At 44.1% G+C, this 26,165-nt stretch overlaps 1 protein-coding gene across 6 annotated transcripts in view; it reads left to right on the top strand.

Moving 5' to 3' along the window:
* LOC127568808 (collagen alpha-1(XII) chain-like) overlaps positions 1-26,165 on the top strand; it is a 275,536-nt gene that overhangs the window by 19,256 nt on the left and 230,115 nt on the right. For 5 of the 6 annotated variants that reach the window (XM_052012992.1, XM_052012989.1, XM_052012990.1 and 2 more), the window contains exons 4-11: positions 10,363-10,506; positions 11,829-11,885; positions 14,813-15,076; positions 16,226-16,390; positions 17,269-17,442; positions 19,408-19,698; positions 21,337-21,939; positions 24,475-24,747. The exons of the other annotated variant lie outside the window; for it this stretch is intronic. In XM_052012992.1, coding sequence (XP_051868952.1) covers positions 10,363-10,506; positions 11,829-11,885; positions 14,813-15,076; positions 16,226-16,390; positions 17,269-17,442; positions 19,408-19,698; positions 21,337-21,939; positions 24,475-24,747 — 1,971 coding nt within the window. The remainder of the gene's footprint in view (positions 1-10,362; positions 10,507-11,828; positions 11,886-14,812; positions 15,077-16,225; positions 16,391-17,268; positions 17,443-19,407; positions 19,699-21,336; positions 21,940-24,474; positions 24,748-26,165) is intronic. 6 annotated transcript variants of the gene reach the window in all.

The raw sequence follows: 26,165 nt of genomic DNA, 5'->3' as shown, positions 1-26,165 counted from the left end.
AACCAGGGCAGAGGGTTCTTGGCCGAAAAGTGGGCGCGGATTATTGTTCCCCAGTTGCAACTTAGAACATCGAACACATATCAGTACAGCACAGGAACAGGCCATTCGGCCCACCACGTCTGTGCTGAACATTACTTGCCGAATTAAACTCATCCCTTCTGCCTGCACAGGATCCACATCCCTCCATTTCCTGCACATTCACGTGTGCCATCTAACAGCCTCTCAAAAGCCACTAACGTCTCTGCTGCCACCTCCACCCCTGGCAGCCTGTTCCAGGCACTCACCACTCTGTGTTAAAAAAAACTTGCCCTGCACATCTCCTTCAAACTTTCCCCCTCTCACCTGAGATTGGTGTCCTCTAAGATAAGATAAGATTTCTTTATTAGTCACATGTACATTGAAACACACAGTGAAATGCATCTTTTTGCGTAGAGTGTGCTGGGGGCAGCCCTCAAGTGTCGCCACGCTTCCGGCGCCAACATAGCACGCCCACAACTTCCTAACCCGTACGTCTTTGGGATGTGGGAGGAAACCGGAGCACCCGGAGGAAACCCAAGCAGACACGGGGAGAACGTACAAACTCCTTACAGACAGCGGTGGGAATTGAACCCAGGTCACTGGCGCTGTAAAGCATTATGCTAACCGCTACACTACCGTGCCTGCCGTATTTGACATTTCTACCCTGGGAGAAAGACTCTGGCTCTCTACCCTATCTATGCCGTTCATAATTTTACAAACTTCTATCTGGTCTCCTCTCAGCCTCTGACACTCCAGAGAAAACAACTTAACCTCTTACTTGTGCTCTAATCCAGACAGCATCCTGGTGAATCTCTTCTGCAGCATCTCCTCAGCGTCCACATCTTAGGTTTCCAAAATGCTTGCCCCAGCCACCAGAGTGCCAAATCCTGCCCCTCCCAACAAAAAAAAAACTTTTATACTATCAAGGTACCCTCGAATTGGGCAGAATCAGTCAGGCAGGTCTCTTGACATTATCTCTCCAAGTAACACTGTGACTTCCCTTTATTGTCCATCTCTTTCTTGAGTAATTGGCCTTTCAAAGTTACTCTTGATTTTGCTTCTATGCACTGGTGGGCAGTACATCCCAACTCATAAGAACTTCCCACGGTAAAAATCTCTGCTTACGTAAGAAAGCAGGAAATGGAACTGAGAATAGACCTCTGGGCTCCCGCACCATTCAGTGGGACAGCAGCTAATCTTTTACCTTTCCTTCTTTTGCTACTGTCGGGCACTAACTGTAGGACCTCCTCAGGAGTTGAAGGTATGAAGGTCAGTGGTTTGGTTCCCCCAAAGACAATGGTGAACCAGTTAAAACTTTATGACAATCCAGCTGCTTCATGGTCGCATTGACCGATGACAGATCTTTCCAAACTCAATTGGATTCTCAGTTCAGGTTTCAAATCTAGTAACATAGAGACGGCACTGCTAAACCCTTCCCAGGGGCTCGTTACCGAGAGCCGCTCCTTAATGTACACATTTAATGTAAAAATAGTCCTCACTGTATCAAAGAGCTCTACTGCTGCATTCCAGGGAGTCCCTGATTTAGGTGTCTCTGGGCAACATTTGAACATAGGGCTCCTCAAAAAAAAAAGCTTAAAAATAGATGAAAATAACATAAAAGGGTTATTTTTGCAAATTATGAACAAAACACATCAATATGCTTAATGGTACACCAGTGATGAAATCTGCATGCAATTGAAAAAAAGGATTTTCCTTTGAACAAATTAATAATGGCCTATTTTGTAATTTTTTTCTCTTTAAATTCCCCTGTTTGTTTCAAGATTTACTGAGCGCCTTGGTCAATTTACAGCATCACTGCTGCCCTTTGGTGGGTTGTAAAAGCTCCAGGCTCCACGGGCTACACTTCACCCTGATCCCTATTAGTCATAACGAATAGGAGCAGGATTCGGCCTGCTCTGCCATTCAATAAGATTGTGGCTGATCAGGCCATGGACTCGGATCCACCTATCTGCCTTTTCCCTGTAACCCTTAGGTATTGGTATTGGTTTATTATTGTCACTTGTACCGAGGCACAGTGAAAAACTTGTTTTGCAAACCGATCGTACAGGTCAATTCATTACACAGTGCAGTTGCATTGGGTTAGTACAGAGTGCATTGAGGTAGTACAGGTGAAAACAATAACAGTACAGAGTAAAGTGTCACAGCTACAGAGAAAGTGCAGTGCAATAAGGTGCAAGGTCACAACAAGGTAGATCATGAGGTCAGAGTCCATCTTAATTCCTCTACTATGCAAAAATCTATCTAACCATGTCTTAAAGACATTTAATGAGGTAGCCTAAAAGAGGCACATTTGCAAGTTGTTAATAGTTGATTGGCTCATTGGCTAGTTAACAGTAGCCAATAAAAAGAAGGAAGGGTCAAGTAGAGTAGCTACTGTTGGAGTGGGCCAGTGTTAGAGTGGGGGACAGCTGAGGCTTTGGTGAGGTGGAGTGGGAGAATTGAAAAGAAAATCTTCTTGCTCGTAAGCTTCAGTTGCAGGAATTTCAGGTGTAAGTCAGCAAATTGTTAGTTAATAGGTGATTACCTAAGCAGCTAATTATTGGCAGCTAATAAAAAGAAGTTAGGGTCAAGTGGAGTGGCCAATTTGGAGCAGCTGTTTTGAGAGGGGCTGCAGTCTAGTCAAAGTGCTGCTGGTTTTCTAAGTGTGGGCTTCAGTGAATACTGGGCTTCAGTGAGGAGAGTGAGCAACACTAAGGTAAAGTGAGGGTAGGTTCATTTTTTTTTCTGTCTTTATTTTCTCTCAAAGCCTTTTAGTCCTGCCAGGTGAGCTTGGACCTATGTCATGCTTCTCCTGCCCAATGTGGGAACTCGGGGAGGCTGCCATTGTCCCTGATGACTCTGTGTACAGGAAATGTCCAGCTGCAGTTCCTGACAGACTGCATGATGGCACTGGAGCTGTGCATGGATTCACTTTGGAGTATCTGCGATGCTGAGGATAGCATGTTTAGTGAGTTGGTCATGCTGCAATTTAAAGGCCTAGGGAAAGACAGAGCAGTAGCAGGGAGGTAGTGCAGGAGTCCCCTGTGGTCATCTCCCTCCAAAACAGATACACCGCTTTGGATACTGCTGGGGGAGATGGCTCATCAGGGGAAGGCAGCAGAAGCCAGGATCATGGCACCGTGAGTGGCTCTGCTGCACAGGAGGGCAGGAAAAAGAGTGGCTGCGCTACAGTGGTCGGGGATTCCACAGTAAGGGGAATAGACAGGAGCTTCTGTGGCTGCAAATGGGACTCTCGGTTGGTGTGTTGCCCTCTAGGTGCAAGGGTTAGGGATGTCTGAGTGGCTGCAGGATATTCTGGAAGGGGACGGTGAACAGCCAGTTGTCGTGGTGCATGTAGGTACCAACAATATAGAAAAAAATGTGGGATGAGGTCCTCCAAGCCAAATTTAGGGAGCTGGGAGATGGATTGAAAAGTAGGACCTCAAAGGTGGTAATCTCAGGATTACTACCCATGCCATGTGCCAGTCAGAGTAGGAATAGCAGCACAGTTAGGATGAATGTGTGGCCTGAGCAGTGGTGCAGGAGGGAGTGTTTCAGATCCCTGGGGCATTGGAACCGGTTCTGGGGGAGGTAGGACCAGTACAAACTGGATGGACTACACCTGGGCAGGACTGGGATCAATGTCCTAGGGGGATTGTTTGCTGGTGCTAGGGTTTAAACTAATATGGGAGGGGGGATGGGAATCCATGCAAAAAGACAGGGGAGCAAAGTAGAGACCAGAGCAAAAGTTAGAAAAGAGAAGTAAGAGTGGAGTTCAGAAAAGTCAAAAGCAAAGTGCACAAAGGTTACTTGATTCTAAAAGGACAATAAGTGTAAGGGCATTTTATCTGAATGTCTGTAATACTTGAAACAAGGTCAGTGAACCTGTGGCACAAATCAGTACAAAGGGGTATGATTTAGTGGCTATTACTGAGCTGATGTTCCAGAAAGAGTTAAGGAATCATGAGTGGGAACCATGCCTGGTACTTCCCTAGGGGAAACTACCAATTCTCCTGCATCTTCTGAGGCAGCCCCTTGGGTAGTCACAGTAAACTGGAGCAAGAGTAGGCCATTTGGCCCTTCCAACTGTGCTCTACCACTTAATGATCTTGGTTGATCCCCTCTCTCAATACTAGTTTCCCACTACCTTCCCATACCCCTTGATGCCTTGGAAATGAGTTGAGGCCAGTGTGGGGCCTGCAGACTCCGCTGTAAAAGTCTGGAGGCAGGAGGTGTCTGACGCAAAGGGTGGGTGAGTGAATTGAGAATCGGTGTGATCCTTCTGCTGCTAACAGGATTCCTGTGTGCTCCCAATGCAGGGACTTGAGATGCACATTACCCGTAACCACTACTTTAATTGACTTTATAAGTAACTCGCTGCAGAGCTGGGGTCAAGACTGAGACCTTTCTGGCTTGTTTAGTTGATATACCCAAGGGAAGGAAAGCGGTGGAAAGTATTTTGTTGTCTTCAGTATTCAACAAGCCCAATTTTGCCATTTCCTCAGGGGAAAATGGTGCACCTTCATCTGTCTGTCCCTCCATTATATCCCTGATGTGTCATGGAAATCCTGAAGATGGAAAAATAATTCAAGCCTTACTGTGAATATATAAAAAAAATACACAAGGCTGCATATTTCTATTAATGAGAGATGTGGGAGTATGCATGGGTTGAGTGTGTTAAAACTTCCATGCTATTTAAATGCAGGTGTTAAAGTGATTAGTTCAGGTGCATAAACCCCTTAAAATTAGAGGTAGAAAAATGTCAAGCAAATATACTTAGCATACAGCTGTTGTTACTTTTGGCAGTGATTTCCAGCCCATTGAATCAGACAATATCATAAATCAGATTAATCACTACCCTTAGAAGTTGCAATGGAGATTAAAGAGAACAACATGTAGCTTTCACTCACATTGAAGTCCTAAACAGGCAGGCTCTGAATGCCAAATGCTAGTTACATGTTGCTTTTTTTAAAAACTTTTCTCAATTAAAACTTTTCTCAATTAAAACTTCTCACCTGATAACTAAATATTATTTGCAGGATAGACATACTATTTGGGACAGCAGAGCTTCATTCAGTGGTTGTATGGACCCAAGACTGTAATTAGGTTCTACAGTCCACATTCACATCTATTGACAACATGATCTGATCTTATATTTGTGATTTAAAAATAATAAATACTTTTAGTTTATATTTGTCTGCATCTTACCAATAGGTAACTGGACTCAGAGCAATCCAATTTTTTTTTTAAAAGGATTTGACAGTTAGCTTCCTGTAGAATTTTGGATGAAGGTGGAATGCAGAAGAACAAGAGGAGGCCATTCAGCCCCTCCAGCCTATTTTACTAGTCAGTGAGGTCATGGCTATTCTCTGTCATTGCTTGTTCCATTGTATTTGCCCTGACTGTGCCACAATATTCCAGCAATCTCAGGGCAAAAAAATTAACTGAGGGAGCGTCTATTGCATTTATAGAGTCATGGAGTACTACAGCATGGAAACAGGCCCTTCGGCCCAACTTGTCCATGATGCCTACCAAGCTGGTCCCATTTTCCCATTTACGGGAAGTTTCAAACTTCTGCAACCTTTGAGTAAAAATGTTTTCCTGAATAACCTGGAATGGATTTTGTATCTGCTCATCCTAGACCTGCCTCCTCCACCACCACCACCACCTTCTACCCATTCACGTTCCCAATCAGTGAAAACAGGTTGCCTCAATCCATCCTATTATTCCCTTCAAATTGCTAAACATCTCAGTCGTATTGTCCCCTTTCCATATTCCAGGGAATGCAAGCCTGGTTTTTGCAAGGTCTTATCATACTCTCACATTCTGCTCAGTACAGATCCCTCTATATGAGACATGATGCCAATCAGAGTTTGGCACAACTGTGGCAGAACCTTCTTTACTATTCCTGGCCTCCAGTTACAAAGGCTGACATACCAGAAGCATTTTTGAATGTTAAGATCTTGCCTTTAAGTAATGTGGGGATCATTGGAATAGGGATGCAATGGTTTAAGAAGACAGTTTCTATTGTAAAATTAGACATGGCGATTTAGGATAGAAATTATATGGGAAGCTAATACAGGAACATAAAAATTGGATGAATATAATCCCACAATTATAAATGTAGAGTGTTTTCAATTATCATACTTTTCCAGTCCTATTTATGTCAGGTGGAGGGGAAATTATGCTTGTTATTCAGATATTCCTCTATCTACGAGACCCCTAAGATGAAGGCCATATAAGAGTCATTATGGTGGATACCAAGAGCTTAAATGTAACTCCAGTATGTATACTAGTGGCTTGAGAGGAAGGAGGGTACTTGCACTGCACACATGTCAGTTAGTGGTGGGTGTGGGCTGGGTTGGGGGAGGCAGTTGGTCGTGGTTGTCACTACAATACTCTGCCATCGTTACATGACATGTGGTGGAGAGGAGGGGAGGCAAACCTACACTTGAGGTTGCACCACAGCCAGAATCCAAAAACTGAGACAAGACTCCCTTCCTCCAAAGCCGAAATTGGTGTTTAAGCGTTCCCTGTTTGGAAAGACATTGGCAACACCTCTGAAACAGGAGGATTCCGCATCTCGCTCCCCAAGCTCGTGAGCATCGAGCGAGCTGTCAGCCTTCGGTGCCAACATTTTCCACGCTGACCAATCTGAAGGGGGAGAAAAGTGCCAAACCCATCATTCATTTCTGAGCCTGTTACAGCCATCAGCGGAGCCAGTACTTGCCAGTGTCTAGACCGATTTCAGGAATGATCATCCTCTGGAAAAATGCTTTGCAGGCCATATCCTGCTAATTGCCACTGACGTGAGATCTGTCGTATACTGAGGGACCTGCTTCTTTTCATGGCTTCTTTACATGTGGTCTCCAGCGTGATCTGCGTGAGCTGCGAGAAGTAATGGAATTTCGGCAGAATTCCATCATCCCTCTTCCTAATGCATCTTCCTTACAGCACTGCGCTGCGGTGTTGGGTGGGGGTGGAGATGAGGGAAGGTATTAATCCATTCCAGATGTTCCTTTTTCCACTGCATTTGCAAAAAAAGAATACTGAAAGGTCTTCAGCACGAAACGTAGTCATATATTAAAAAAATGATGAGAGAAGCTTGTTTGGCCTTTAAATCTCATTCTACCACACCAGTTCCCTTAATATTAGCATCAGACTCTACTTTGAACTTAGCAATTTTTTACCTGTCTCTTGCTATCTTGTTTATTTTGTATGGGAAATATATTGGAAGAGCTAGTGTGAATTGATCATGAATTTGAATATATGTTCTAGATTGAGGCACACAATGCAAATTTTAACATGTATCATACAGTACGGCACTGAACAGGCCATTCGGCCCACAGTGTTGTGCCGATCTTGATGCCAATTTATACTAAATGTCCTTCTCCTGAGTATCATCCACATCCCTCCATTCCCTTCATATTCATGTGTCTAAAAGCCTCTCAAACTCCACCAAACTGCCTGCTTCCACTCCTACCCCTGGTGACCCATTCCGGATACTGACCACTCTCTGCGTTTAAAAAAAACTTGCTCCTCACGTCGCCTTTAAACTGCCCCCCTCTAACCTTAAAAGCACATTCTCTGGTGTTTGATATTACTATGTGGAAAAGATTCTGACCGTCTACCCTATCTATGCCTCTCATAGTTTAAAAAACCTCTATCAGGTCTCCCCTCAGCCTCCGAAGCTCTAGGGAGAACAACCCAAGTTTGTCCAACTTCTCCTTATAGCTCATGCCTTCTAATCCAGGCAGCATCTTGGGAAACCTCTTCTGCGCTCTTTCCACATCCTTCCTATAATAGGGTGACCAGAACTGCACCCAATACTCCATGTGCGGTCTGAATAAAGTTTTATACAGCTGCAGCACGACTTCCTGACTCTTATACTCAGCACCCCTACCAATGAAGACAAGCGTGCCACACACCTTCTTTACCACATTATCCACTTGTGTAACCACTGTCAGTGAACTATGGGACTCCAAGATCCCTTAACATAGTTCAGTAACCTTAACATTTCTGAGGCAGTTTTATTCACTGGCATTGTAATGAAACTCATGAGGGCCATCAAAGTAATTCTGATTACTGCTGAATGCATTAATGATGTGTTTGGCTCCAAATCTCCCGGGTTACGTGGACTTATTATTTGGGTCAATCTTTTCCATCCATTTAATGCTTCACAGATCTTCCTCTGTCATGCCTGCCTTATAAGACCAGGAATCTTGTGGTTCACTTATCTTTTCTCACAGCTCAGCTCCTTTGATCTTACTTACAGCCTCTCCAGTATTTCTGGAATTTTTTTTTGCTCATGTCATGACTGAACCCAGTGCCCTGCGTGCAGGCTATGCAATGCTTCATGTAACGTTTACCACAATTCCTACAGCTTCCTTCCTCGCCATCAGCCCAGTGGTCAACTTTGTATTGTCTGCACATTTCTTAACTTTGGCTCCTGAAACTTAAACCAAAGTAAAAGCTGGAGACTGCCCAGGCTATGCTGAGTTAGCTGGTGGGGGTGATGGTTGTGGGAAGGGAAAAGGCAGAGGGAAAGCTTTGTGCAGTTAAGTCCAGGACAGCTGGCTTTGTTGTCTTCATGATACTCTGGGGGCAATGGATTGAGGGGGGCAGGATTAGCCCGGGTTCCCTCTTCTGGTTATGACGTGTGTGTGTCACTAGTGAAGTGTGTGTGTGTCGCTAGTGGTGTGTGTCACTAGGGAAGGGTGTGTGTGTCACTAGTGAAGTGTGTGTCGGTGGGTGTGTCGCTAGTGAAGAATTTGTGACTAGTGAAGTGTGTGCATGTGTGAGTGTGTGTGCATGCATGTGTGTGTGAGTAGTGAGGTGTTTGTGTGTGTCTCATTAGTGAATTGTGTGTGTATGTGTTGCTAGTGATCTAGGTCTGGGCAATGTTATTGCGATGTCTCATTTGAGAGATAGTGTGTGTGTTGTGGCTTGGGAGAAACAGGTAACGAGAGGCCTCTGGCTTTAAAGCTCTTTGGGGGATTCTGCACCTGCTGCCTGGGTTACAGAGAATGTATTAATGAACCCATGACAAGAACCTGTCAAGCTCAGAGAAGCTGACCCTGACGGTTATCTAACTGGTCGAGCAGGCTGCTGGCACTCACCAACCTGTTTTATTGAAGAGGGCTGCCCATGTGGATTCTAGGCTCTGCTACCCACAGGCACACATGTGAGAGGGCAGATTTCAGTGGCTTAACCCACAGATGTGACCTTGCTGGCACTGATAGTCTGTCTTTTCCTTTTTTTCAGAAGTTTATATTTTATTTTGTAACTATTATATGTAGGCGCAGGACTAATATATCAGATCTTCTCTTGACCAGCATCCAACAAATCTAAATCTTAATCTAAGCTAAATAACGATAAACATTGGTAAATTCACTGGCCACTGTCAATTGCCCCTACTCTGGCGGAATCTTGGGGCAGTTGATTGGGTTGTGGGGAGAATATGTTCAAGGGAAAATTAGAAGGGAATGGGATTGTTCTGTGAGCATAGACAATAACCAAAATGTCCTTCTGCTATGTCTTAAGGAAATCTGGTAAAGTGGCAATAAGCAGAAATGTCTATTTGCCTATAAGCTTCAACAAAGTCTGATTGGTCCTGCATCATCTCAATAGCTCACCTGGACCTCTGCCTCATCTCCTGCCTTTTATGCTTCAGCCTGCACACGTACTTCTTCTGTTACTTGGGCCTGTACCCCAGCACAAGCCAGCCCGGGCATTCTCCTGCCTTTTTGCTCACAAGGCATTGGGTACCTACACTGACAGGAAGCTCCTGGTGTGAGCTGGCTGGCCTTTACTGACTGCTTGTGGAGAGTCACAAGAGAGTGGCTCAAATTTCCCCTGTTGGCTTCTGCTGTGCAAGGGATACCCATAATGAGAAAATTAGCCTTACCGTATCCTAAAGTGGACAGGAGAAAGGAAGGAGATAAAATCAACTCGTGCAACACAGACAATGTACCTGCCAGGCTTTTGACATCACTGAGCACATTGAGTCGACACAGTAGGATTGTAATTCATCCACAGTTAGTGACTGCCAAGTAATCTTTACAGTTGTTTCTCTGTGTTGAAAGCTCGGGTAATTTTAACCCAACTCAGCCACTTGAAAACTGATCGTCCATCAATTATTTGACGTTCTACCTGTTTCTGCTTCAGGCAGGTTATACAGTGGGTGAGAAACTTCATCCCTTAAATTTTCCTTTGCACAGATTAAGTTACTCAGCAAAGTTTAGTGGATAAGTATCGGGTGTTCCTTTAAGTCTAGGTAGCATTTGCAGGGAGCTTTAGTTTAGAATGTGCTTTCTTACTATTTTTACTTTTGTTCTTCTCCAGGAGGACCTGCAAAAGAAAGTGTATTACCCCGAGGTGCAAGTAAGACCACATTAACAAACCTCATTCCTGATGTAGAATACAGGATAATCTTGGTTGCCTTTGATGGTTCATCCGAGAGTGTCCCAGTCTATGGAAAACTCACGAGTAAGTACAGGCTGCATCTCAAAAATTCCTTATGGGGTTGTTGTAGAAAACTCCGTCTGTATAGATAGAACCTTCTACAATACGTGTATGCTAAATCCACACTGACAGAGTGGAACAGAAATTAATTGGTACATTTGTACATTGCTTTAAGATTAGCACCTTGCACTGTGCATTGTAATATACCCACTGAGGTTAATTTGTGGTGGCTAATCCACACTAACATTTCCTTTCCTGGACAGCATATAGAGAATGGGAGCTGGAGTAGGCCATTCGGCCCTTTGAACCTGTTCTGCCACAGTGTGAGGATGGCTGATCAATCTCAATGCCATGTTCCTGCTCTCTCCCTCAAACCCTTGATACCTTTTGCATCAAGAAATGTCTCCATCTTCTTAAATAAATCGAGCAGCCACTTCTGTCATAAACATTACATTTCATCAATTTACACAAGAACACAAGAAAATAGGCGCAGGAGTTGGCCACGTCCCCTCAAGCCTGTCCCACCATTCAACATGATCCATGGTTGATCTGCCCCAGGCCTCAAAACCTCTTCTGTGCCAATTAATTTGGCATAATTGAAATAATTAAATCTGGTACTTTCTGGGCTAGCACTACAACAACAACAAAAAAGACCCTGTGCGCAACTAATATATAGTAAAAACCTGGCTGATTTACACAGGAACTTAAGAGAAGGAGCGAGTTGCCCTGAATAATCCCCTCAGGATGAATGTACACAAAGTGTACCCACCAATTGGCAGACAGATTCAGCTCCTTTCTAACCCCTTCGCTCATCCCCTCCAAGTGCACTGTTGTATCAGAATCAGGTTTATTATTACTAATATACATTGTGAAATTTGTTGTTTTGTGGCAGCAGTGCAGTGCAAGACAAAAAGACATAAAAATTATGATAAGTTACGAAAATAAATAGTGCAAAAGAGGAATAACGAGGCAGTGCTCATGGATTCATGGACTGTTCAGAAATCTGATGGTGGAGGGGAAGGAGCTGTTCCTGAAACATTGAGTGTGGGTCTTCAGGCTCCTGTACCTCCTCCCCGATGGTGGTAATGTGAAGAGGGCATGTTCTGGGTGGTGAGGGTCCTTAATGGTGAATGCTGCCTTCTTGAGGCACCGCCCCTTGAAGATGTCCAGATGGTGGGGAGGGTTGTGCCCGTGATGGAGCTGTCTGAGTTTACGACTCTCTGCAGCCTCTTGTGATCCTGTGCATTGGAGCTTCTATACCTCTGTTTTTCAATTGTGGTGGCTAAGTGATTAAAATAAAAATGAATATATCTGCTGGCTGATGCATTTACTTCCTTCCTTCCTAGTTCAGTCAGGTCGCACACCAACAAGGCGGCCAGAGAGAGTAGAAGACCATTACCGGAGTAAGTGTGATAAATTCAAGTCTTCTCTTCCTCCCATTCACTTGCAAATATAGATAAAGTAACAACAATTTGGACTTGTGTAGCACCTTTAATACAGAGCAATTGTGTGCAGTTCTGGTCACCCAGCTATAGAAAGGATGTCACCAAGCTGGAAAGGGTGCAGGAAAGATTCATGAGGATGTTACCAGGACTGGAGGGCTCGAGTTATAAGGAGATGATGGACAGGCTGGGACGTTTTTACCCTGGAGCGTAGGAAGCTGAGGGGTGACCTTGTAGAGGTTTATAAAATGAGTGAGGCTGAGGTGAGCTGAATGGTCACACTTTTTCCCAGATAAGGGAAGTAAAACTAGAGGGCATTGATTTAAGGTGAGAGGGGAAAGATTTAAAGGGGATGTGAGGGGCAAGATTTTCACATAGAGGTTGGTGGGTATGTGGAACGAGCTGCCAAGGGAAGTGGTGGAGCCGGGTACAACTACAGTGTTTAAAAGACACTTGGGCAGGTACATGGATAGGAAAGGTTTAGAGGGATGTGGGCCAAACACGGGCAAATGGGACGAGCTCTGGTAAGCACCTTGGTTGGCATGGATATGTTGGGCCAAAGGGCCTGTTTCCATGCTGCATTACTCCATAACCCTGATAGAGCCGCTACCTCACATCACCAGTGACCCAGGTACAATCCTGACCTCTGGTGCTGTCCGTGTGGAGTTTGCAACCCGTGTCAACGTGGGTTTCCTCCGGGTGCTCCGGTTTCCTCCCACATCCCAAAGACATGCGGGTCGGTGGGTTAATTGGCCACTGTGAATACCCCGAGTGTGTGGGTGAGGGGTAGAATCTGGGGGTGCGGGGGTTGATGGGAATGTGCGGAGAATAGATTATAAGGAAAAACAGTGGGGGAATGGGGTTGGTCTGTGAGCCAGCATGAACTTAATGGGCAGATTGGATTCTTTCTAGAGCAATGCACACAAAATGCTGGAAGAACTCAGCAGGCCAGGCCAGCAGGGAAATAAACAGCCCTGATGAAGGAGCTTGACCTGAAACGCCGACTGTTCATTTCCTTCCATTGATGCTGCCTGACCCACTGAGTTCCTCCAGTGTTTTGTGTGTGTTGCTCAAGGTTTCCAGCATCTGCAGAACCTCTGTGGCTTCCTTCTACATTGTGAGGAAAAATGGAAGATGGAGTTTGGAAAATTCTCAAGGCACATCACAAGGATGTTAACAAAGTCTGACATGGAAGAAAGATGACAAAAAGCTTGATCAAAGTGGTGGATGTTAAGGAAGAGGGAGCAGTAGAACGATGGATGTTATTGAGGATATTGAGTGCTGACAGCTGAGAGCACCGATGACGGAGTAAGAGAAACTGATGATGTGAGGCCTGTTTTGGTCGCCCTGCTATAGGAAGGATGTGATTAAACTGGAAAGAGCGCAGAAAAGATTTACAAGCACGTTGTCAGGACTTGAGGGACTGAGCTATAGGGAGAGGATGGACAGGCTAGAACTTTATTCCTTGGAGTGTCGGAGAATGAGGGGAGATTTTATAGAGGTGTATAAAATCATGAGTGGCATAGATAGGGTGAATGTACACTGTCTTTTTCCCTGGGTTAGGGAATCAAGAACTAGACAGTTTTCAGATGACATGAAGATTGGTGGTCTTGTGGATAGTGTAGAAGGTTGTCGTAGGATACTGCAGGATATAGACAGGATGCAGAGCTGGGCAGAGAAGTGGCAGATGGAGTTCAATCCTGAGAAATGTGAAGTGATACAACTGGAAGGTAGGGTCAAGGTTAATGACAGGATTCTTAGCAGTGTGGAGGAACAGGGAACTTGGGGTCCAAGTCCGTAGATCCCTCAAAGCTGCCACGCAAATTGATAGGGTGGTTAAGAAGGCATATGGTGTGCTGGTCTTCATAAGTTGGGGGATTGAATTCAAGAGCCACAGGGTAATGTTGCAGCTCTATAAAACTCTGGTTAGACCGTGCTTAAGGGTATTATGTTCACTTCTGGTCACCTCATTATAGGAAGGCTGTGGAAGCTTTAGAGAGGATGCAGAGGAGATTTACCAGGATGCTGCCTTGATTAGAGAACATGTCTTATGAGGAAAAGTTGAACGAGTTAGGGCTTTTCTCTTTGGAGCAATGCAGGATGAGAGGTGACTTGATAGAAGTTCATTAGATTATAAGGGGCATAGACAGAGTAGACAGCCAGCACCTTTTCCCCAGGGCAGTAATGGCCAATACCAGAGGACATCTGTTTAAGGTCAGAGGAAGAAAGTTTAGGGGAGACATCAGAGGTAGGTTTTTTACACCGAGAGTGGTGGGTGCCTGGAACGCACTGCCAGGGTTGGTGGTAGAGGCTGGTACAATTGGGACATTTAAGAGATAGGCACATGGATGTAAGAAAAATGAAGGGTTACGGGCTGTGTTGGAGGGAAGGGTTAGATTGATCACGGAGTAGGTGTCATGTAGTTCGGAACAACGTCATGGGCCGAAGGGCCTGTACTGTGCTATGCTCTATGTTCTAGAGGGCATAGTTTTAAGGTGAGAGGGGAGAGATTTAATAGGAAACTCGGGCAATTTTTTCACTCAGAGGGTGGTCAGTATATGGAATGAGCTGTCAGAGGAAATGGTTGAGGCAGCTACATTAACGACATATAAAAGGTACTTGGACAGGTACAGGGATAGGAAAGGTTTAGCGGGATATGGGCCAAATGTGGGTAAATAGGACTAACAGATGGGAAACTTGGTTGGCATGGATGGTTGGGCCGAAGGGCCTGTTTCCATACTCTATGGCTCTGAGTCTATAATTAAACTACCAGCTGCAGTGTTACACTCCCTTATGCATCTGCTGTGTGTGTTTGCTGTGGAGGGGTGGATGATAATCCACACTATTCCCTACTGTTAGTAACCCATTTCCTCGATTTGTCCTTTCAGGATGTTCAGCTACTGCTGTAGCTGATTTGGTTTTCCTGGTCGATGGGTCATGGAGCGTGGGGAGAGCAAACTTCCGAAGGATCAGGGAATTCATCTACTCCCTTGTATCTGCATTTGAGATCGGAAACGACAAAACGAGAATTGGAATAGTACAATACAGTTCAGACACGAGAACAGAATTCAACTTGAATGCGTATAGCCAGAAGGAGGATGTACTGAATGCTATTACCAATCTTCCCTACAAAGGGGGAAATACCATGACTGGTACAAGAATTCATTCCTGTTCTTCCAAGCATCTCACTTCTGTTTTAAACTGAGATTTGAAAATAATATTGCCTTTGAAGTCATCTCTAGTTGGTAGTGCTGGACACAGAGTAATGATACCACCATATGATGTGTTTAATGCTGCTGACAGGGTATGTTCAAGTAAATTAGTAAATTGATTTATGATTGTCACATGTACTGGGGTACAGTGAAAAACTTTGTTTTGCATGCCATCCATACAGATCATTTCATCACATCAGTGCATTGAGGTAGTATAAGGTAGTACCTTGTTCTACCTCAATGCACTGTGTAATGAATTAATCTGTATGAACGGTATGCGAGACAGGTTTTTCACTGTACCTCGGTATAAGACAATAAGAAACCAATTCCAAGGCAATAAAGTGTTACAGTTACAGAGAAAGTGCAGTGCAGGCAGACAATAAGGTGCAAGGTCATAAGAGTCCATCTTATCGTACTAGGGAACCGTTCAATAGTCTTTTAACAGCAGGATAGAAGCTGTCCTTCAGCCTGGTAGTACGTGCTTTCAGGCTTTTGTATCTTCTGCCCAGTGAGAGAGGGGAGAAGAGAGAACGTCCAGGGTGGGTGGGGTCTTTGATTATGCTGGCTGCTTCACCGAGGCAGTGAGAAGTGTAGACAGAGTCCATGGAGGGGAGGCTAGTTTCCGTGATGTGCTGAGCTGTGTCCACAACTCTCTGCAGGTTCTTGTGATCTTGGGCAGAGTAGTTGTCGTACCAAGCCGTGATGAATCCTTTGAAGTCATATGCAGTTGGTAGTATGAAACACTAAATTAATCTTGGACACAGAGTAATGACACTACTATATTATATGTTTCATGCTGCTGACCAAGTATGTTCAAATGGAAGTCACAGAAGCACCTTGAGAATATATTGGATATCCGGGGTGGGTTATAAACTGGAATCAAACCATGGGGATCAGGTGATTTATGTACAGAAAAATGGGGAAGTAGGAATGAGTTATGGACTGGGATTAATTATGAGGGTGCATGCATTAAATATAGGGAATAATGGAAATGGCAGGATACATTAATGTCTCAACAGTCAGAGTGATTAACCGTACTGCCATTGTTTCAAATGAATGAATTGAAATTGGTTTCTTTTGTTTCTGAAGGTGACGCTATTGATTATCTGGTGAAGATCACCTTCCGTGAAGATGCAGGAGCAAGAAAATCCTATCCAAAAATAGCAATCATCATCACGGATGGAAAGTCCCAGGATCCAGTGACAGAAAGTGCTAAAGCCCTTCGCAACATTGGAGTAGAAGTGTTTACTTTGGGTAGGTTATCTTCATGCCAAGTTCTTTCTTTTTGAATCTAAAAGTGCACATGGTCCTAATGCTGGAAATCCCGATTCTAGAATCAAGGACATCACCAAGGACAATTAGGTTTGGGAAATAAATGCTGGCTTTGGAAACGATGCCAACACCCCATGAGGAATAAAGAAAACTCACATTATTCATTGACAGGATAAGACAGATCCGTCAGTTCTATCAGCCAATTTCCTCTAAAAACTCAAACCAAGATAGACTTAGTGTCCTGTGGAAAAAAATCTGCAATATTTATCTCACTTCTGGCCAAAGCAAATAAACCAAAATATATATTCAATCCCACATCCAAACTTATATATCCAAGAGCTGTTGCTTTCTTTGGCAGCTATCTATAATGACCAAATCTATGCGAGACTTGAATACTTCTCCAACATCTGGGGAGGACCTCTGGCATGGCTTTCTCCTGCACATCTGGTCAAAATATAGATAAATGATTTTCTTCTTATTTGAAGTCTTCTCTTCACCTGCAGCCTCTAACATCTCCCCCTCTGCTGCAGGGATCGCTGCTCCTGTTTATTCCAACCCCAGGCACAATCTGCATACTTTAGTTTTCCACTGTTTTCTATGCCAACTTCTTCTTTCACAGAAGAACTACGTGGTGCAACTCCCTAATCCCTTCTATCTTCCACACTGTTTGCAAATTAGCTGTTGGGTTCTTCCATGTTACAACAATATCTGCAGCTGATATCAGATATCCTGAGGTGATACCATGGAGATCTGTTCTTCCAGCAGATTGTTTGTTGCTCCAGATTCCAGCATCTGCAGCCGCTTGTATCTCAACTAAATTTTTTTATCAATTTCAATATATATTGTTTTTCTTTCCTTAGGTATAAAGGGAGCAGACTTGGAAGAATTGCAACTAATCGCCTCTGCTCCTCAAAAGAAGCATGTTTTCAAAGTGGCAGATTTTGACAAGATTCAAGAAGTCCAGAATGAGATAATTGGCCAGGTGTGCTCCGGTGTTGAGGAACAACTTGGTGAAATCGTGAGCGGGGAGGAAGGTAGGAATTTTTAACAGGATGCTGGCTGTGGGAAGCCGTCTTCCCATACACTATTGATTGTCCCTTGCAAATTCTTGGTGGATTTTTTTTTACCAGAGATTTCCTTAGGATTGAGGGCTGGTGGGTTGTTCTTTGGGAAAAGGTTGAGAAGAGATTTGATAGCAGTGCACAAGGTCATGGTGAGTTCAGAAAACCTATTCTCATTCGTGGATGATTCAGGGAGAGGGGACAGATTGGTTTGAAGTGAATTGGAATTGAACTTGGTTTATTATTGTCACATGTACTGAGATACAGTGAAAAACTTAGTTTTGCATGCCGTCCATACAGATCATTTCAAAACATATGTACATCGAGGTAGTATAAGTGGAAAACAATAACAGAATGCAGAATAGAATGTTACAATTACAGAGAAAGTGCAGTGCAGGCAGACAATAAGGTGCAAGGGCCATGGCAAGGCAGATTATGAGGTCAAGAGTTCTGCTTTAACATACAAGAAGTCCTTTCAGGAGTCTTATAACAGCAGGATATAAACTTTCCTTGAGCCTGGTAGTGCATGTTTTGAAGCTTTTGTATCTTCTGCCTGATGGAAAGGGGGAGAAAAGAAAATGCCCGTGGTGGGAGGGGTCTTTGATTATGTTGGCTGCTTTACCAAGGCAGCAAGAAGTGTAGACATGGAGGGGAGGCTGGTTTTGGTGATGGACTAAGCTGTGCCCATGACTCTCTACCAAGCTGTGATGCATCCGGATAGGATGCTTTCAAAGGTGCATCTATAAAAATTGGTGAGTGTCAACGGGGACATGTGATGGACTAAGGTTAAGGTTGGACATGAGGAAGTTTTGTGTACACAGAGGATGGTGATGATCTGGAACTCATTGCCTGTAAGGGTGATGGAAACCGGGTCATTCGTGAATTTCAAAGGGTAATTGGATAGGTAAATAAGGGTAATAATATGAAGGGCTACTGGGAAAAAATTGAATAGATAATCCTCCACAGTGACTGGGTAAGCACTGCAAAGTGGGCTCCTTGGTATCATGTAAATTTTCTTTGAATTTTATGAATTTATGGAATGGCAAAAATACCGGTGAGTCATGTTTCTCCAACAATTCTACCAACAGCACCATGGTAAAAGGTCTGGAGGACTCGGGGGGGTGGTGGTATTTACTAAACCCGCTCTTGATGCTTAATTAGTTGGTGCACAATAGTTGGAATGTCCAACTCTGATCACCTCACTTCCTGAAATAAAGACAGAAACAGCTGGGAACACTCAGCAGGTCAGGCAGCATCTGTGGAGAGAGTTAACGTTTCAGGTCAAGGTCCTTTGTCACTTCCTGCCAGTATGCCACTTTTCAGGATTTTGCAGTGTTCCAAAAAGTTGTCATCCAGATGTCTCTCCTCCAGGAGACAAGAGCCTCATCAGTCAGGACCCCGCACAGCACATGGTACCTCAGTGCCATTGTTACAGGACCCATTGGTAATGCAACCAAAATCAAAGCAAGATGGCCAAATTTGCAGTCCTCAAAGCCACTGGAAGAGATACTGAGAAAAAAGCTGATGGAATTTTCACCTCCCACTGCCTTCCAGAGGTCACAGCCCATGTGGGGAAGTTGAGGCAGTACTGGTTCAGTTTACATATCAAGTTTTCTTGAAAGAACTTTCCAAGGAGGGATTGTCAGAGCCACATACACAATGATATTAACAGAAAAAGACATTTGGGTAAGTGTATGGATAGGAAAAGTTTTGAGGGAGATGGGCCAAATACTGGTAAATGGGACTAGCTTAGGTGGGCAACTTGGTTGGTATGGACAAGTTGGGCTGAAGGGTCTGTTTCTGTGCTGTATGACTCTATGCTAAATCAATTGGGGTGAATGACGTATTTAATTGAGGTAATGGATAACTGATTTTATGCGAATGCAATGGTCAGTCAAATACTAAAACCCATGACTTGTTTTTTCCCCCAAACTGCAGTGGTTGAACCTCCCTCCAACATGCAAGTCTTGGAGGTTGCGTCAAATTTCATGAGGATCACTTGGGATTCATCACCTGGTCAGATCACCGGCTATAGAATTCAACTCATTCCCATGGTGGCTGGCCTCAAAGAACAAAACATCAACGTTGATGCAGGCACCAGGACAGTGATCGCCAAAGACCTCACTCCTGACACTGAGTACCAGATTAATTTGTATGCCATGAGAGGGCTGGCATCCAGTGATCCAGTGACACTAATGGACAAGACAAACCCTGTTGAGGAGACCATTGGTAAGTTGGTATCCATGCCTTAAGGTACCTTTATTAGTCACATGTACATCAAAACACACAGTGAAATGCATCCTTGCGTAGAGCGTTCTGGGGGCAGCCCACAAGTGTCGCCACGCTTCCGGTGCCAACATAGCACGCCCACAACTTCCTAACCCATACATCTTTGGAACGTGGGAGGAAATCCACGCAGGCATGGGGAGAACATACAAACTCCTTACAGACAGTGGCTGGAATTGAACCCAGGTCGCTGGTGCTATAAAGCTTTACGTTAACCGCTACACTACAGTGCCTGCCCTTACAGGTTCCAATATGTACTCGTTGGAGAAAGTTGTGTAGTTTTCAAAGTGCACTGGTGCACAAGCACAGGACACAGCGATCAAATGACAAGCAGGTCCTCTACAACTTACCAATGCCCAATTTGTGTACAGCCCGTACATACGAGGGAGCGTTTGCCGGCTGCAGCCCTGTGTGGGAACTCAGTTCGCGGCTGCATTTCTGGCTTGTGAACTGTTCGCAGTTCACGGGGACCGAACCCCACTGTAACCTGGGGAGGAACTGTATTTGAAGAAATGTTTGAAGAACCAAATGGCTCAAGTCATTGAGCTTCTGAGGAGGATAAAAGAATGCAAAGTACAGTGCCACAGTTAGTAGAACCACTTCCTTATAACTCAAGCAAGCCAGGTTTAATCCTAAAATCTGGCACTGTGTGGAGTATGCATGTTCAGAGAAGAATTATAACATTGAACCTGCTATGACAGGTATTGGCAGACATAAGGGTAAAAGGAAAGCTCAAAGTCAAAATCGGGTTTATTGTCATCTGCACAATGAAAAACTTCCTTGCAGCAGCATCACAGGCACATAGCATCAGATACACAACATTCACAAGAAAAACATAAATTAACCATAAATTATGCACAATTTTGACAAGAAAGAACCCAATTTGAACAAATGAAAGCAAAGTCCATTTTTGTGCAAAGTGGTCACAAGTGTTGCTGAACTGTGGTGATTAGGGTTGTGCTGGTGGGTTCAAGAACCAAAAGGTTGAAGGGAAGTAGATTTTCCTGAACCTGGTGGTGTGGGACTTCAGGCTTCTGTACCTCCTGCCCGATGGGAGCTGCGAGAAGACAGCACAGCCCGGATGGCGGGGATCTTTGATGATGCATATTGCCTTCTTGAGGCAACCCCTCCTGTAGATACTACCAAAGTATTGACAGGATACATCGTATATGTAGCTGGATAAACTGAGTAAAAGGATAGGAATGGTTCATTCTGATTGAGATGAATTGGAATCGTTGGAATTAGAATTGGTTTATTATTGTCACATGTACAGTGAAAAACATTGTTTTGCATCCCATCCACACAGATCATTTCATTACAGCAGTGCATTGAGGTAGTCCAAGGGAAAACAATCACATAATACAGAATAAAGTGTTACATTTACAGAGAAAGTGCAGTGCAGGCAGACAATAAGGTGCAAGGTCATAACGAGGTAGGAGGCTCATATGAAGCATAAATGCCAGAGTCAACCAGGTAGGCTAAATGACCAGTGTATTTTCATGTTACATGGTAGTTACTTACCAAGTCAATAACACTGTGTTAAAAAGTGACCATGGATTTCATCTCTTTTGACTCTTACAGAATGCATCCTGGATGAAAATGCACAAGCTGATGTTGTCCTGTTAGTCGATGGCTCCTACAGCATTGGCTTGAGCAACTTTGCCAAGGTGAGAGATTTCCTGGAAACCTTAGTTAAGACCTTCCAGGTGGGGCCCAACCGTATCCAGATTGGCCTGGTTCAGTACAGCCGGGAAGCGGTAACAGAATTCACCCTCAATAAACACTCAACACTCCAGGATGTGGTCCGAGCTGTTCGCACCTTCCCCTACAGGGGTGGCTCCACTAACACAGGCAGGGCCATGACCTACGTGAGGGAGAAGGTCTTTGTCCAGGAGAAGGGCGCCAGGACCAACGTGCCGCGGGTGATGGTGCTGATCACAGACGGCAAGTCCTCCGACGCCTTCAAGGTCCCCGCCCAGAAGCTGCGAGACACAGGCGTGGAGATCTTTGCCGTGGGAGTCAAGGATGCAGTGTTCAACGAGCTGGTGGCTATCGCCACGCCACCTGAAAATACCCACGTGTACCAAGTGGACGACTTTGACTCCTTCCAGAGGGTATCGACAAAGCTCACACAGACGCTGTGTCTCAGGATCGAGGAGGAAGTGAAAGCCATCCGAGAGCGGAGTGAGTGAGACCAGGCTAGGAACTTTCAACTGATGATTTACTCAGCTGTATACTCAATTGCAAACGGTGACAGGAAAACTCTAAATGGGGGTAGAAATCAGGCAACGAGGCAAAATAATGTATTAGCTGCACATCCTCACTCTGACCACAGGAGCTCTGCTTTACTCCCTCATCTCAACGAGGCTCTGGTGGGTTATCCGGGGACTGTAATTTACCCCTCAGTGTAGATAGATGGTAATGGAATCAAAGAGGAGTTGATGGGCATGTGAGAGTGAATAAGCTGCAGGGAAATAGCAAGATGGAGATTGGGACTGATGGGCTTCTTCTCTTGGGACCTAGCATTGGACCAATGGGACAAAAAGTCACTTCACTTGGTAAATTGGTTTACTAATGTCATATGTCCTGAGTTACAGTTAAAAACATTGTTTTGCATGACATCCATACAGATCATTTCAGTACATCGAGGTAGTTAGTACAAGGGAAAACAATAATAGAATGCAGGATAAAGTGTTACACTTACAGAGAAAGTGCAGTGCAGGCAGACAATAAGGTGCATGGGCATGATGAGGTAGATTGTGAGGTCAAGAGTCCATCTTATTGTACTAGGGAACTGTTCAAGAGTCTTGTAACAGCTGGATAGAAGCTGTCCTGAGCCTGGTGGTACGTGCCTTCAGCCTTTTGTATCTTCTGCCCAATGGGAGGGGGAGAAGAGAGAATGTTCAGGGTGGGTGGGGTCTTTGATTATGTTGGCTGCTTTACCAAGGCAGTGGGAAATGAAGACAGAGTCTATGGAGGGGAGGCTGGTTTCCGTGATGCGTTGAGCTGTACCCACAACTCTCTGCAGTTCCCTGCAGTCTCGGGCAGAAGAGTTGCCATACCAAGCTGTGATGCAGACAGATAGGATGCCTTTTATAGTACATCAATTAAAAATTAACACTTCTGTGCCATTGTAGGTAAATTGGAGGACTATATTCTTGAGCTGTTGTGGTGAAGCTGCTGCAATACTCTGCCCATCTGTTGGGTAGGGAGTTCCGGGATTTAGACAGGGCAACAATGTTGGATCAGTGACATATTTCCAAGACGGGATGGCGGTAGTTTGCAGGGGAACCTGTGGGTGGTGGTGTCCCCATGCACCGGCTGCCCTTGGAGGTCGAGGTCATGGATTTGAGAGGAGCAGTCAGTGCATTTTGTAGATGGTGCAGACAGCAGCTTCTGTGCCTCAGTGGGGCAGGGAATGAATGTTTCAGGTGGTGGATGGGGGTCCAGTCAAGCGGGCTGTTTTGTCCTGGATAGTGTCAACCTTCTTGAGAGTTGTTGGTGCTGCGTTCGTCCAGACAAGTGGAGAGTGTTCCTTCACACTCCTGATATGTCTTGTAAATGATCTTACCTAAAGATTGATAGTGGGAGCTCCCATCAAAATAACAGAGAATATTTAAGGTATTAATTGATAATATCGCACATTGCTACATCAAGATGGAGGATCTGTCATATTTCTCAATCACTTTCATTTTGTATTAAATTGGTAAATTGGTTTATTATTGTCACTTGTACCGAGGTACAGTGAAAAACGTGTCTTGCATCCTGTTCATACAGATCAATTCATTACAACAGTGCATTGAGGTAGTACAAGGTAAAACAATAACAGAATGTAGAATAGTGTCACAGTTACAGAGAAAGTGCAGTGCAGGCAGACAATAAGGTGCAAGGTCGTAACAAGGTAGATTGTGAGGTTAAGAGTATTACCCACCAGAACTGATAATCATTTCTCGATAAAATTAATTTTCTTCTCACATTTTAATGTAATTTTACAGAAATTATTTTCCTTCTATTGATCGATAATTGATTTTCCTTTAATAAACAGTACAGTTTTAATTACCTCATCCCATTAAAGTAGGATGTGTAACTGGTGCATTGATACACTATTAATAGTATTGTTGATATTTTATAAGTTCAGGTTGCACATTTATGGAGTGAGAGAAGTTCTCATCGCTGAAACTTTTAGTTGGTTAATTATTGTCATGTGTACCGAGGTACAGTGAAAAGCTTTTGTTTGCGTGCCATCCAAACAGATCATTCCGTACATAAGTGCATTGAGGTAGTACAAATGAAAAACAAAATGGACTGCAGAATATAGTGTTACGGTGACAGAGAAAGTGCAGAGCAGGTTGACAATAAGGTGCAAGGCCATGACGAGGTAGATTGAGAGATCAAGAGTCCATCTTTATTGCACAAGAGATCCGTTCCAGAGTCTGATAACAGTGGAATAGAAGCTGTCATTGAGCCTTCTGGTACATGGTTTTAAGCTTTTGTATCTTCTGCCTGAAGGGAGAGGGGGAGAAGAGAGAATGCCCGGGGTGGGAGGGGTCCTTGGTTATGTTGGCTGCTTTCCCGAGGCAGTGGGAAGAGTAGACAGAGTCAATGGAGGGGAGGCTGTTTTCCGTGATGGACTGGGATGTGTTCAGGATTTAAAGTTGAAACTTGATTGTTTGGTCCAGAACTATTGTTAATAATTGGTGTCCATTTCTCTGACCACAGGCTTTTCTTCGGTCAAGGATCTGAAGACATCCGACGTGACCTCTCGTAGTTTCCGGGTGAGCTGGACAGCAGCTAGCCCAGATGTGCTGTCCTATCTACTGAGCTACAAGATGGAAGCAGGTGGTGATGTCATGTCCATCCGGATTCCTGGAGACCAAACAACCAGGGTCCTGACTGACCTCCTGCCAGAAACCACCTACCTAGTCAATGTGATCGCAGAGTACGCTGAAGGTCAAAGTGTTCCTGTGAAAGGAAAGGACACCACCCTTGAAGGTAATGTATCACTGTGGGTTATGCTGGAATATTGATTACCTCACTGAAGTAATAGTAATCTATCAGATTGTGAATCCATCTCCTATCATGGCACTTTAATAAACGCCAATAAATTTCAACAATGACAGTGACACCTTCATCCTGAGCAAAGCCATTTCATAAACTTCTATGTTCTTTGAAGAAATTTACTTAACCTCACTCATGTCTTCTGGAAATCAAGGTTTACATTTTCACAAGAACAGAAACTATTTTCCTTTCTGCGATCAGCATTTCCCTTATTAAATGATTAGCCATAGATTAAAATTCCTTTAAACACCAAGATAAATCAGAATCTGGTTTATTATCACTGTCGTGAAACTTGTTCTGTAGTAGTAGTACAGTGCAAAGACATAAAAATACTATAAATTACAAAATAGCGCAATTAAAGAAAGAATAACAAAGTAGGATTCATGGCAAATCTGAGTTTAACAGGTTGTAGCTGGAGCCTGCAGATCAGTGGAGATCTAATTATGTGGCAGAATATGGCACTTATCTGCCTTCCCGTGTGGGAAGGTGGGATTAATACAGATGTGTGCCCACTAGTTGGCATTGATATGGTGGGCCTGTTTTCATGCTGTGTGACTCTGTGACTCAGATTTCCACTTGACTCATCAGTAGACATTGAGTCGTGTTGTAGGCCTGAGTGGGAAGCAGGAGGCAGTTCAGCTTCTCTGTGTTGGTAGATTTCTGCCAGACATACAATATGGCTGGTGAGCAAGTAAAAGAACCCCTGTTCACCCTCATGAATGTTATCCAGAGAAGCCTTTATAGAAATTGTATGTGCGTGTGTATGCCTGTATGTGTGTCCAGCTCTGTGTGTGTATGTGTGTGCATATGTATATGTGTGTGTGTGTGGATATTCATTAGAGTATGTGCATTTATGTGTACATATGTCTGTCACGTGTGTGTTTATACATGTGCCTATTTGTATGTATGTCACTGTATATTTGTGCGAGAGTGGGTGTCTAGTGGGGTAGTTGCAGTGCCATCTCCTCTGGTTCAGAGTCTAGGAGTGAAAGCTCACGGAATCTTACTCACATGGAGTCAATGTTGTCAGTGCGAAAAGGCGGTGGGGAGGGGAGTTGAGTAAATTGTCCCAAACAAACAAACAATACATGAAGGGTCAACGGATATTTCTGTTTTGTGCTTTGGAGAAAATGCTCATTCCTGGACAGGAGCCTGTGTAAATCAAATTTGGTGTGAACATTCACAGATTTAGTCCAGATGGTCCTTGGAAGGAAACCATCTGAATTGTCAATAGAATAGGAATGTCTATGGCTATGTCTGTGAAGTAAATGTGAGTGTGTGTGCCTATTATAGTCCATTTATGTGTGCCTGAGTGTATACATGAGTGTGTTTTTGTGTATGATTGTGTGTTT

The sequence above is a fragment of the Pristis pectinata genome, chromosome 3, assembly GCF_009764475.1.
Source record: "Pristis pectinata isolate sPriPec2 chromosome 3, sPriPec2.1.pri, whole genome shotgun sequence".
In the NCBI taxonomy this organism is placed as follows: domain Eukaryota; kingdom Metazoa; phylum Chordata; class Chondrichthyes; order Rhinopristiformes; family Pristidae; genus Pristis; species Pristis pectinata.
This window is presented reverse-complemented; position numbering and strand designations above follow the sequence as displayed.